At 36.4% G+C, this 14,526-nt stretch overlaps 1 protein-coding gene across 1 annotated transcript in view; it reads right to left on the bottom strand.

Annotated features, from left to right (window-relative positions):
• The window catches only part of LOC131076531 (translation machinery-associated protein 22), a 57,257-nt gene extending 43,077 nt beyond the window's left edge, over positions 1-14,180 (bottom strand). The window contains exons 1-3 of the mRNA XM_058013770.2: positions 14,010-14,180; positions 13,614-13,875; positions 13,428-13,520 (exon numbers count right to left, since the gene is read on the bottom strand). Coding sequence (XP_057869753.1) covers positions 13,428-13,520; positions 13,614-13,761 — 241 coding nt within the window. The 5' untranslated portion in view covers positions 13,762-13,875; positions 14,010-14,180. The remainder of the gene's footprint in view (positions 1-13,427; positions 13,521-13,613; positions 13,876-14,009) is intronic.
• Positions 14,181-14,526: the final 346 nt, after the last annotated feature.

The raw sequence follows: 14,526 nt of genomic DNA, 5'->3' as shown, positions 1-14,526 counted from the left end.
ATAATGATATTTGACTACTATTTATAGGGACATATATACTTTATTAATGTCCTATTCTTAGATGGAATCAAAATTGCCTAGCAACCTTGTACTTAGGTATGCTTGGATCTCCATGCCTAGAGACATATATATGGGATGACATTATTACTAACAAAACCTAGCTAACCCTCATTCTCTCATGTAAGAGGATCTTTATACATATAGAACCTTGGTGGGTTTGCAAGGAAAAATTTAATGTTAGTTTGCTATGGTTTAATTAACCCCCCTTGGGTGGAAAATTGTATTACCCTTATCAATTGGACGAGGGGTTTTTCTATGTAGGAATTTCAAATAAATGTTCCTTGAGAGAGACCATGTTAATACAAATACATGTGACTTTGATCCCATTTGGAAGCAGATATGTAGGCAATCATGGGCGAAGGATGCCCTTGTGACCTCAAGTCCGTTGGTGGGAGGGGGGGGGGGGGGGGGGGGGAAGGGGGCTAGGTGGGCAGCTCTAAGGTTGGGGTTGTTCTTGAACTTGCCCTCTTCAATAGGCTTCAATTTGAAATTGAAATTCATATTAGATGGTTAAGGATGAGTTAAAAGAACTTGATAACTCGTATCCAATTATGATATAAAATTACGTTAACATGATCTAATGGAAAAAACAATGGACATTCTTATTTCCTATGGATGGTCCTCTTGCTATAGTTGTGTTTCATTTTGAGTTGAGCTTGCGATGACATTCTTTGTGATTGCTTATGCCATTTGTAGGCGAAAACTATAAGTATTACTAAATAAGGTTGGAGTTTGTCTTTGCATCTTTCTAATATAGAATGCATTTTTAATAGTGTATTTTGGATAACGATTTGAATAAAGTGGATTTGATTACTTTATAGTCAGTATTTGCTTATGTGTACATGTTGAATGAAGGCCATCTCTTGTGGATTCAATGTGATTCTTGTGTTTGTAAAACTCAACTCCAAACCTATAGGACTCTATGTATAGGCTCCTAAATCTTGATTGTGATATACTTATGTAGGTCCACTTGACCAATCCTTGTGAACCTTGTTATGTATGACTCCCACAAGTGTGAACCTCCAAAATATTTGAACAAAGTCAGGTAGTCATTTGACTGTGCCAATGATCAATGCCTAAGCTATTGCAATGGATTAGCTAAAATTCACCTAGTTCACAAAGGTGAAGGTAGGTTGCCAAGAGCTACCCTAATTTGATACTAGAGCGGTTGTGCGGGTAGTTACCTTACTACATGAGTAATGGTAATCAAAGTTGACCATTCTATCAAGAGGGAGAGGGTTAGTAAGCAATCACCTATAGCACGGAGGTGATCAATGCCAAATGCTATCCATAATATGAAGCTAGCTAGCAATATCACTGAGGTCACGAGGTGGTATATGTCGAAAGTTGTTACTTCCTAAGTGGACAAACTTGTCACTAGTTCCCCATGCGTGATTAAAGCTAGAATCCACTAAGCTGGATAGGTTCACTACATGTGGAAATTTCACTTGTGCCTATATGACCCTTGGGATGGAAGGTGGACCCCCTATGTAGTATGCAATACACCGAATCCTCCTCCCAATCACTGATGGTGTTGCAAGTAGCATGGGATTCTTGCCATTATCATTATAGGTGCAGAAGATCAAGAAAAGGGATGTGACCCATGGTGTAATCTGTAATGCACCAACATTCCTTTTCTATCTAGGATGCATGAAAAGGGTAGGTGTTAGTCACTCATTGTGGATGTGTCAATCTCACTATTTATATGTTTAGTCACTAAATATATACTTGTGTAAATGGCCTCGGGGTTTTGTGCACATTATCACTGTGGACCTTGCTAGCGATGACATCAGGTAGTATAGGTTGCTTGACTATCATCACAAATGGTTACGGATTGGAAAAAGATAGGACCCATGGTGTAATGTGGGAATGCAGCAACATTACTTTTCCAAGCGAGATTTGCTTACGATCTTATGTGATTGTGAGCTAGGTGGTGGGATTTCTACTTTACCAATTTTGTTCTTTATGTGAACATGTGATTTTTCGTGTGGATCGTTCACACTGGATATAAATGATGTATGTTCGAGCTAGTAACTATGGTATATGTTATGTGTATGACCTATTCCATGTTATACTTATAATGTGTATATGAGCTAGTCATTGTTGTACTTGTGTTGTACATATGAGCTAGTCATTGTTGTATGTGTGATATGTATAAACTAGTTGCTTGTGAAAGTGTAATGAATGCTCGAGATAATCACTAAGTGTGAACATAAGATTATAAAATGATATGACCCTATATGATTTTGTGTGTTTGTATACTAAATATTGGTATGGTATGGGACCAATTCTTGACTAGAATGTGAAGTTATCATTCAAGTGTAGCTAGACTGATAACAATTGGTTTTAAAAGAGAGATCAAAGATCTCACACAAGAGAAGAGGTTGACAATCTCTCTATCATTGGTGTGTGAACTACAAAGCCTTTGTTTTCCCAAAAGAAATACGTAGGCAAGTCATCACGAATGAACCCTTGAGGCTTAGATCTAGTTGTAGGCATATACCTGACATCAGGAGATCAACAGTTTCTAGGGTAAACCTTGGACTATTGGCATGGAGTCATCACCACGATGATGGTTGGAGAAGTTATGAAGTTGATATCTCTAGATTAGTGAAAGATGTCAAATTGATTAAGTTGGTTGTTGTGATTTTAAAAAATAAATAAATAAATCGGTGACCAGGGGGCAGGTTTTATAAAAGCCAAGCTCAACTGCAAGTGTGAAGCCAAAGGGAAACAATCAAAGCAAGTTTGCAATGAGGCAACAAAATATGGATAAACCCACAAAATCAAACACCAAAGAAAAACGAAAAAGAAGATTAAAGTATGGGGTATGAGAATATACAATTTTAGTAAGATGCCAGGTCGAAAAGTATCCATTATTTTCATGATAATGAGTTGGCTAAATATGTAATATCACAATGAGAACTAATTATATACAAGAATAAGATTTCACACCTCCACAAATATAGTTAAGGTAGTAAAGGCTATAAACCACTTATTGGTGTGTTATTTTCTCCCCTACAAAAGAGGATGGAATAAGGTAGTTTGAAAACGGGATAACTCAAGATTTGCTGCAATTAAAGTTGCATATGTGGAAGTATAGTTGGAATTTGAAAATGGTTTAAGTACCTAGCAAAAACGCTTGGTTTAATGAGAGATTGTGAAAAGCCCATATCATTTTATGGCTAGCATTGATGGAAAGATTACTAACATATGACAAGTCAATCAAGAGGTGGTTCCATGGGCCATCTATATTTATGTTATATAGGGAAACTAATGAAACTAATGATGCATTTCTCTGCTATGTCCCGTTGCCCAAAGTATATGCAATAGATTTATACAAAAAAGAAATATGAGTCTTTTAAAGTACAGCTTGGCTTATACTTGACAAATGGGTCATAAGGATTAAAATTCACCTCTAAAGATTATCTAGAAAATAGCTTCTGCAATCATAATCAATTGATATGGCTAGAAAGAAAACACAAAACATTTAAAAGAAAAGAGCCAATCAAAATTGAAAATTGGAGAAGAATTGAAGAAGCAATATTAGAACTGAATACGACCTAGTTAAAAAGTGGGTATGAGTTTAAACTTGAGTAACTGGGTATTGCAGGGATGGCCCGAAATTGAAAAGCTGAGTACGATTCTGGGCTTGATACAAGTCAAGTTCACCCCTGGGCGACCGTGTTCCCTGTGGGTTTGGCTACCCAACCACCAAGGGCACACCTGAGACGAACCCGAGGGAACCCAAGCTCGTGGGTGCCCAAAAACAAGGCCCACAAGTTGAAAAAACATTTTTTTAACTTAACAACAAATTTTTTAACCTTTTAATTTTTGCAAAACACTAATTTCACCCTGAATATGCCTCTATTTGCTCTTTTCACTCATTCTTCTCATTCTACTTGCAATTTTCACATTTTTTTCCTCTCCAAGCAGGTTTTGAAGGTGATTGCATTTTTCTTTGAAGGTGAAGGCTACAAAGGTGTGAGACATGCATCAAAGGCATGGGAATCGTTGGAGAAAGAAGATTTAGCCATCAAAGGTGACTGAATATTAATTTTTTTCAAGTATTCAAAAAAAAACAAAGTTTTGAATTTTTTTTTACACTTTGTATGCATAATAGGGGTTTATAATGCTGAAGTTTTATTCAATTTTTTTCAATAATGTTAGAGTTTTCCATTTTTTATTTTAGGTTTATTGTTCATACATAATGGTTGGAAGCGCAAGTGCAAGTGCAAGCTCTAGTTCAGTTGCCCAAGCCCAAACTCAACAAAACCCTTTTAAAATTGATGTCGAGTGCATTATACAACAATGATCAAGCAAATGCCTAGTGGTGGGAGTTTTTATTGGCAGTGAAACCATTGTAGCATAGAATATACCAGCTCATACTATCAAGTGAAAGGTCACTTTTGTGCCATCCCTAGATGTGGAATAAAAATTTTTAAGGGGCTAGATAGCAAAGGGCTGCCCAAAGCTCTAATTATGGAATATATCAAAGAAGAAGAGGAAGCCAACTGGAGAAGCAACAAACCAAAGACTGATCATCCTCTTGCCAAGGCAAGCTCAAAGAGGCCTCCTACTAGTAGTGGCTCCACAAGACCAGTTGGCCCACATCCCTTCATGCTCATGCCACCACCTTCCGAACCAAAGAATATTGCGGTTACATGAAAAAGAGGCCCATTGGATAGTGCCTTCAAAAATGAAATCAAAGAGGTTGCAGATCAGAGCGTTGTTTATGGCAATGGGCTTCCTTTTCAACATTGTAGGATCACCTTATTTTCAAGACATGGTGCATACCCTTTGCAATACACCTCCTGATTATGTTTGTCCCGAGTACGAAAGGTTGTGAACCACCGTATTGGCAAAGGAGAAAGTTTCCATTGAGACACAATTGAGAGTCATCAAATATACATGGCCGGAAACAAGTGTGTCCATCGTTTTTGATGGATAGAAATATTGCAAAAACAGACCATTGATCAATGTTATAGCAGTATCCCCTAAAGGGACAATGTTTTTTGAAAGGGGTGGATTGTGAGGGGCAAGTGAAAGATGCAAGTTTCATTGCCAATATCCTCATAGTATCCATTGACATTGTGGGGCCTCAAAATGTTGCCCAAGTCATAACGAGCAATGCTTAAAATTGTAGGGCAGCTGGGTCTATAGTGGAGGCTACATATTGTCACATTTTTTGGACAGCATGTGTAGTCCACTCACTCAATTTAATCATGCAAAAGATTGGCACACAAATTGATTGGGTGAAACAAGTTTACACGAAGGGTAAGGAGATTCAAATGTTTGTGACTAACCATCATGTCACAAGCCATATTCAAGACCTTCTCCAAGTTGGAGTTGTTGAAGGTAATTTTAATTTTAATTTTTAATTTTTCAGTTTTTATTTTTTATAGTTAAATATAATGTGTATTTTTTTATGCCGTGTTAGGTTGTCAAAACACGATTTGCATCTCACGCACTCATCTTAAGATGACTTGTGAAGGTGCAAGAGGCCTTGAGTGCTATGGCCATCAACACCTTGTGGAGTGTATGGAAGCAGTCAAACACAAAAAGAGCCCAAAAAGTAAGAGCATTGATCCTTGATGATGATTGGTGGGATCGTGTGTAATATGTTTTAAGTTTCACCAAGCCCATCATGAGCATGATTAGGTATGCTAAACTGATCGCCCATGTTTGGGTGAGATTTATGATCACATAGACTACATGGTGGAGAAAATAAGAGCAATAATCGAGGCCAAGTAACATGACCCAACTGAAACATTTTTCAAAGTTGTGCAGCAAATTGTTGTTGACCACTGAAACAAGATGACCACCCCCTTGCATCTCTTAGCATTTGCTTTGATGCCAAAGTTTTATAGCGCAAAGATGCTTGCATTGCCGAGGAGGGTGCCACCATATAGAGGAGGTTGCTACTAGCTATAGGGTTGCATTTAAAAATATATTTTCAGATGACGAGACTAGAAATATTGTCTTGAGGGAGTTTGGCCAATTCGTATCTACAAAATATCATGATGTTGTAGCTCTTCGAGCCAAATATGGGATGGATGTTGATGAGTGGTGGTATGTACATGGTCAAGGATCCATTTTCTTGCTGAAAATTCTCTCCCAAGTATGTATCTTTTTATTTTTATTTTTTATTGCTTTCCAATTCCATTCAATGCTATCATATTAAAGTATTTTTATTTTATAGTTTATAAATTATAATTATGTTTTAACAGGTTGCAAGTTCTTCTTCAGCTGAGCGGAATTGGAGTACATACTCCTTCATCCATTCAGTCAAGAGTACTCGTTTGGGTGCAAAAAAAAGCTGAGGATTTGGTCTATGTGCACTCCAACCTTTGTCTATTGTCACATAAAAAACCTGAATATAATGCAGGTGCAACAAGGAATTAAGATCTATCCCCTGAGTGTGCTGATTTAGATATTATAGTTGCACAACTTGCCCAGGTCTCTATAGATGAGGCAACTGTGGAACTTGACAAAGACGTGCCTAGTGGGAGTGGCAATCCAATGGATTGTGGTTCAAATGATGTTGAATATGAACCAAATGATGACCTTGGGCTTGGGCTTGATGCTTCAGATGAATATGAAGATTAAATCCAATATGGCTTGTAATTTGAATTTTCATTGTGTCATGGCATACCTGTAACTATACCAAAGGAAAAGAAATTGGTGTAGCCACCAATCCGTACCCGGTTCCGTATTTGTACCCGTAGCCAAACCGATAACTTAGGTTTAAACCAAAGAAATTGGTGTCAATTAGTCAACAACAATTACATGTTTGGCCTAAAGTAATGATGTATCTTAATAATGGGATTAATCGAGGGTTGTCCCCTCTATGATTATTTATGGTGAAGATGTGTGTACTCCATAGTAGTCACATGTTTGATTCTAGAGTTGTACAACTCATCAGAAATATATACAAAGTAAATGGAAAAGAAATCCCCTTGTGGAGTATTTGAATAAGGGTCTCACAAACCAAACTTGAGTCTTGGTCAACAGTGACTAAAAGCTACCTTTGACTTTAACTTTTTTATTTTGATGGTGTTGCAAAAGATATTATTAAATTTGCTAACAAAGAAAACATTTACAAAGATGAAAAATGTCAACCAAGATTTGACTTCTAAATGCATGTTGGATGTAATACAAAAAATCAATTGAAGTAATGCCAATGCTTCAAAATATTTAAATTAGAGTGATAATAAAATGGAGAAAGCTTGTAGTCAAAGATGATTCACAAATTATAAATGATGCCATGAAGACAGTGTTAGCATTTTAATTCACATCTTTTAGTGCAAAACAAAATGGAGCAAATGTGCAATAGAACCACTCTTCAAATTAAAAGGGGGAGCTCCCTTTGAACCAAAAAAACCCTAAAATCCTAACCTGGACAATATGTACTTGCTTAGTTACAATCTTTACAGTATTTTCTAGGGTGGTTCACACTCATCCTAATAAAACTAGAAGTATGTATTTGTGGATTCACATAGGGCAAAAGTTGGGACTCTTAACTCAAAGCAAAAGACTTTTATACTTTTTGACTAAAAAAAATCTATGACTAGTATACTTATGTTGTTTAGCTAAATGCATAGACTAAACAATGCTTAACTCTTGTTGAAATTGTTGTTCATTGAGTATTTATTATTGTTAATCCAAAATTCAATATTACATTATGAAACTATGTGTAAAATGGTACTTGTTTTTATATAGTTTTCAAAACATTGCATAAAAATAAAACACAGAAACTAACTGCACTACTAAATTAGCAATTGAATACTCGCATGCCATGCAAGTTTTATTCTAAAATTCTATCTACTAAACCTAAATATGAACTTCAACAACCTACAATTAAACTATCAAAGAAATTACTACAAAGATAGATAATCTAATAATAGTTGACTCGGAGCTTCAAGTAGAGTACACCAAATTTAGTGAAAACAAAAATATCTCTAGCTATAAATAACAAAACCCAATATATACTCTTTTCTTTGAAAATAGTGATAGCTAAAAATAGGGAGCTATTTTTAGTGAAGGCTAAAACTAGGGGTCTATCTAGAAAAGAAGCCTTAAATGATCCTAACGAAGCATTCATCCATTCTAACTAACTTTAGCAAACCCTCTAGAGACATATGAAACTCTAAAGATTCACTTTATCAACTCAGAAGTATTTTTCATAATGTATCAAATTATGATGTTTTATCATGATTCAACTACGTAATTTTTGAGAAAAACTCATTGACCCATATTTTATGATTAGTGTTTCACACAAACCCATCTCATGAGCATGAATGGTCCCCCTGGTACTCATAATATTTATGTAATGCTTACATGGGTGAAACATCTAGGTCATGCTCACAAATTTGCAGTAATGAAGCATCTAGACTTCCCAAGAGGTCACCCATCCTAGGACTACTACAATTCATACATGCTTAACCATGGAGTTTGCCCCAAGATTAAGCTCACTTAGCTTGCTACCCCATTTGCAAAACCTCCAACAAACATGGCACATTATGAACCATTCATTATAGAGCCCCTTACGCTCATTCAATGACAATTACGTGGAATTTTTTAGAGTATGTCAAATTAAAACCCTTTATCAAGAATCAACTACGTAATTTTTACTTAAAACTCATTGACCCATATTTCATGTGTAGTCGATCACATGAACCCATCTCCCATGAGCATCAACTAAAGGTACTCACTCTGTAATGAATTCTTCATAAGGCACAACACTTGCTAAAGTATTGCAAATAGGGTAGGTACCAAGCTCAGTGGAATTGATCTTTGTAATCCAAGCAATAGGTTAAGACCCAAGATATGGTGGGGATCAGTGACCCATAAGCCTCGAGGGTATAGACCCAAGATAGGTAAGGGATTGGATCTGTAAACTTTGAGGGAACCTATTGTATTTGGTCTCTAAGCGCTTTGGTAACATACATAGACCCTTCTCCCTTAAAACTGAAGTAGTAGCAGGGTTTGATATCTATATTAAAAACTATGAATAATGAAATTAATCATCTAATGAGGAAAATAAATAAGAAATTTGTTAATAACCAATTGAAGAATATCAATCAATTTTAGTATATTGAAATAGATCAAGTAGGGGACATTACAATCTTGATGAAAACTTCATGGTTAAGTGCACTTGAGTCCAAGTAAAATCAAGATAGATGGCCTCCCAATAAGTCTCGATGATTCACCTCTATGTGTATTACCTAGATGCAATGAGTGGTAAGGAACCATTCATGCTAATGAGAGCTAAGCAACCCATATTTTATACACCACTACTCATAAAATATGGGTCAATGAGTTTGACTCAAAAACTATGTAGTTGAATCCTAATAAAACATTGTAATTTGATACACTGTGAAAAATACTTTCTACTTGTGATGAGATGAGCTAAAGGAGCTCTATGATGCATGGTTCATTAAGCATAACACAAGATAAAGGGTTTGCAAATAGGGTAGCAAGCTACATGGGTTTGATCTTGGAGGAAACTTCATGGTTAAGCATACTTAAATCATGGTACTAGGACAGATGATAGTCTAGGAAGTCTCGACACTTCACCTTGTGAGCATCACCTAGATGCAATGATGTAAAGTGGACCATTCATGCTAATGCGAGATGGGTTTGTGTGAACCACTATTCATAAAATATGAGTCTTTGCTCCCTCCAGAGGGTGGAGACCAATGAAGACTTTATTTTTAGATGCCCCATTTACTATGAGATCTAAGAAGATTTCATTATCTCTACACGGGCTTACGCAATAGCCTATTTACTTTCTTCAAATATTTAGACCAACAATGCTTAGCTCTTTTCTTCGTGAAGCCATTAACCTCTAATACAAATCACTGCAAGGGGATCTAGGAGCTCTAGAGCCCATCTGTTGATCACCTTTCTCTTCCAACCATCCAAGCTACAAACAACACAAAACTACTTTTGGATACATACACTTCATGTACAAAGCTGATAGATCAATTAAGCAGCACTTCTCCTTCAACATCATGGTTCTTCTCATTCCCATCAGCATACCTCAACCCCATCCTAACAACATGGGTCTATTACCTACGAATCACCCCCAAGAACACAAGGACAAACTTACATTACGGGCTTCTTTCTATTATGGGAGCTACACCATCCTTAGATGTTAGGGCAATTTCTAGAGGAAGCTCAAATGACTACTCCATTTCAAACATACGCAAGGATATTCAAGAAGATTATTTCCCAATCTTCACTGGCACATGCTTTTGGGACTCTTGTTCACCTTTCATTGCTATTTGTTAGCGGCATGGTGCTTTATTTTCTCTCCTATACTTTTGTGGTCATTTGTGGACATTAATATAATTTATTTCTTTCTTTCTTTTTCTCATAAACTAATAGAACGGGACGGAATTCAACCATGTGCCATGCATTGGTAATTAATTGCTAAGGTAATGACACAAATCAAAGTCAAAATGGTTTGAGGCCCTTTAAGGAGAGCTTGTTGTTGACAAAAGTCTGATGCTGGTCCTGAACGATTCACATAAGCCAGGTGCATACTGGGCAGCTAGGCAGAACCGTATACATCTTTAATGATCAAGTAGATTCCTCTAAACTCTTTGCTACTGAACTTTAGAGCTTCTTTTTAGGATGCAGATAAACAACGAGATTTGATCCTATTCAGACAAAATACAACTCTCCACTGTAATAAATATTATTTTTTAGATAAAGAAATGGTGGAATAAAGGCGACTCATAAAACTCTCCTTTAGAAATGAAACTAAGTTTTACATCAAATGCAATAAAATGTGTGAAAATTAAAGCAAAGCATTTCATCACAGCTAGTATCTCAATTTTGCTTAATTCACAATATATTTATATAGCTAGACAAAATTCCAAATATTCATGGCACTTTTAAAGTAGTGATTGCTTTAAGGACGATAATAATAATTTAAGGACGATTTTTTTTATTTTTTTTTTTTCTTTGTGAATAGGTTGTTGAGACATGATTTGTATCCATCACAATCATCTTGAGACGACTTGTGAAGATACAAGAGATGCTTTCTAGCATGATTATCATCCAACTCTAGTTTGTATGAAGGAAATCCAACAACAAGAGGTCAACAAATGTAAAGTAGATGATCCTAGATGACACTTCATGGATCACACAGAATATATTCTTAGTTTCACTGAATTGAACATGAGTAAGATTTACTTAACTGACATGGAAAAGCCATGTTTGGGAGAAGTATATGATGCCATCAACTCAACAATTGAGAAGATGAAGTACATCATAAGCAAAAAAGAGCAAGACCCTCAAGAAACCTTCTTCAAAGAGGTGAAGACAATTTGTGATGAGCAATGTAACAAAATGACCTCCCCAAACATCTTCTTGCCTTTGCATTGACTCCCAAATATTGCAACAATGAGATCCTTCCTTAGCCGACGAGGATGCCATCATGCAATTATATAGATGTCAATGAAGGATACAAGCAAGCGTTTAATAACTCTAACTCTCACTTTGCCTCAATAAGTTGCTAGTTCCTATTCATCTAAGGAAAACTGTAGTACATACTCTTTCATCCACTCAATGAAGCACAACCAATTGGCATCAAGTGAGGCAAAGGAGCAAGTCTATGTGTTCCAAGGCATGCCTTTTTACATATAAACATAATAAGTACATGGAAAATGCAACAAAGTTGTGAGATGTAGACCAAGAGTGCACTGACTTGGATGTTTTTGGTGCCACAAAATCATCACTTTTTGAGGAGTGAAATAGCCAGCAACTTTTACTGCAAGTGGCAGTGGAGCCACCTATGGTTCATCTAATCTACATGAATCATCAAATATCACCAATGATAATGATGGTGATGGTCTTGATGACAACCTATATAACAATGATTACTAATTGTATTATTTTTAATATCGAACAACGAATATCTATCATGACATTCAAGTTTGACAAATTAATATCAAATTAGTATACTATATTTCAGATATGTAACATTTATAGTAGTTTTGTCTAACATATGCATGATATGTGTATTCTAAACTTAATTCCTGTCTTCAGGCTGCAAATATGTATATATTTATTATTTTACATGTTTTGTGTACAAACATACACAGAACATACCCCGCCCAAAAAAATATTATAATGGTATACCATGCATGTACTCATACCTGATTCCAATCTGGTAAATTAGGTTTGGGATACATATGTGTCTCCTCCAACATGTTTAGGGTCTATCCATTTTTATTTCACCCCCTGGCCTGTTAGAATATTTGTTGTTGTGCTTTCAGCTTTTATCTTATAGCATCCTGTTCTACTTGCCATCATTAATGGATATAGTTTTAATTCCTACTGCGCTATTGTGATCATTTGGGGGTAATAATATAATTTCTATCTATCTTTCTTACTCGGCAGAAGCAGGTTCACCTCCCTAGAGGTTGACCCAAAAGGCCAATTTGTAAAGACATTGATTTGATATCATAACTACAACACATCCTTAAACAGATAACAAACTATGAAGACAAAAGATGAATCAACCTTCCTGCTTTTATGGACTGGGAAAAGAGAGGACACAATTTGCACATTTTAACAAACCAATATCTTTATCTATGCAGTGGGTGAGATCTACATATCTTTTCCTTGCTTAATCGTGGGGACTGTACCTTGCAATTAAAATCATGTAACATAATGCAGCACTCTGCATATCCAACCGTCTGCTGATTATATACCAGGCACTTTAGGATCAAGTGAAGGAACAAACAAGACCAGCAGATGGTTTCTATTACCCAATTCAAGCAAGACTTAAATCCAAGAACCAGATCATCATAAGGTCAACTTAAAGCTCTCGCAACAAAGCTAACAATGACCCACAAGATATAACAAGAGAGCAACTATCACATTCCAACCTATATCTACTTGTTCCAAAACATGGGCCCAACAAGAGTTCATAATGATGCAAATAGATTTCAGCAAATAATTTTCAAATTTAGATACGGCAATCAATGGAATGGCATATCATCGAGGGAAAGAGATGTTACAGAAGCTTAGACAAATGCATTTCAACTAATCAGGGTTCCTTATGAAAATAATAATATCATTTAGCATTAACCATCCAGAGCCCTAAAAGTCTGCCAGGCTCCTATCTAGTTATCGCAACAGGACGTCGTTATACATGAAACCCAAGTTCAAACCCCAGCGAGCATAGAAGCATTGCATGAGTCAGTATGTGCAATACAGGAATTTAAACCAAGGAACCTTTACCCAATAATGATACCATGGCCTCACATCTCTCCCTCGTTAAAATCTTTTTTCCTGTAAAATTATCAAATGTTTAAAGAAAATACGAAGCGATAGTACAAATGAAGTACCTGCAGAAGACGCAGCGAAATCACTACGCTCCCCAGAAATTCGGACGCCTTGAAGCTCATCTGCCGTCTTGTCAGCGTCCTTCTCAGCTGCCTCTGTAATATAAACCAACATCGTATATTAAATGAAACAACCATATCAAAAGGGCTAAATAAGACATGAACGAACAAACAAATATCTGCAAATACCTCTACGGAGGTCTGGATACAAATGCGGAGCATTTTGTATGAGCCATGGCTTGCATTTTTCAAAGTCAGGGCCAAATTCGCAATACTCGGCAGGCAAGCTGCACACTCCGCAGTACAGAACGTTCACGGGTTGTGGCTTCTCTGCCATTATGTTCAGTTTACTCGTTCAATGATAATTCCGCCCACGGTTTGTGGTAGACTTGAGTATCAAAATAACAGGGCTTTTATAGCAGCAGAAATCCGAATTCGATTTCACTTTGCCCTGTAGACCGTACAATAATGTAAAAAAAGGAGGACAATAATGTAAGAATGAAGAAAAGGAAGACAATAATGTTTTAGTGGAAGGAGAATGGTATAGATAAAAGGTAAATTTGGAATCATGAATCTGGAGCATACCTGCGAGGCGGTGACTTTGGCTCTCCTCTCCTGTGGATCTTTTTAACTACAATTTTGGTGGTATTTTCAGATTTGAATCCGACCAGGGATATCTATTTTTATATTCGCCTCTAAAGCAGCTCGCCTTTGCGTTACGTCGCAGTCTATTTGTCGCCAAAAGGCGTTCTGTGTACCTACGTTTAGATTATCTCAATTCTATACTCTAATGTTTATTTTATATAGTTAAAACTCTTCAAAAGCTGGGTTTTATCTTATTTAGATTAAATTATTAGTACTTAAAAGAGATGTAATGGCTACATGTAAGTTAATATATTAGAGAATATAATTTAATTAATAGTACAGCTTAGTTGGTCTAATGGTGGAGATGTGTTCTTGAAAGAAAGGTCACAAGTTCAAATTTCATAAGGGGGTAAGGTATGTAAGTCTTGTTTGTAGTGCAATGAGGAACCTCCTACGAGGAGTACAAGGTAGTCCCATAATGTATAACCGATCTATAAACCCATATACAAATTAGTGG

This window comes from Cryptomeria japonica, chromosome 3 (genome assembly GCF_030272615.1).
Source record: "Cryptomeria japonica chromosome 3, Sugi_1.0, whole genome shotgun sequence".
NCBI classification, from domain to species: domain Eukaryota; kingdom Viridiplantae; phylum Streptophyta; class Pinopsida; order Cupressales; family Cupressaceae; genus Cryptomeria; species Cryptomeria japonica.
The sequence above is the reverse complement of the archived record's forward strand: the minus strand, read 5'-3'. Positions and strand labels throughout refer to the sequence as shown.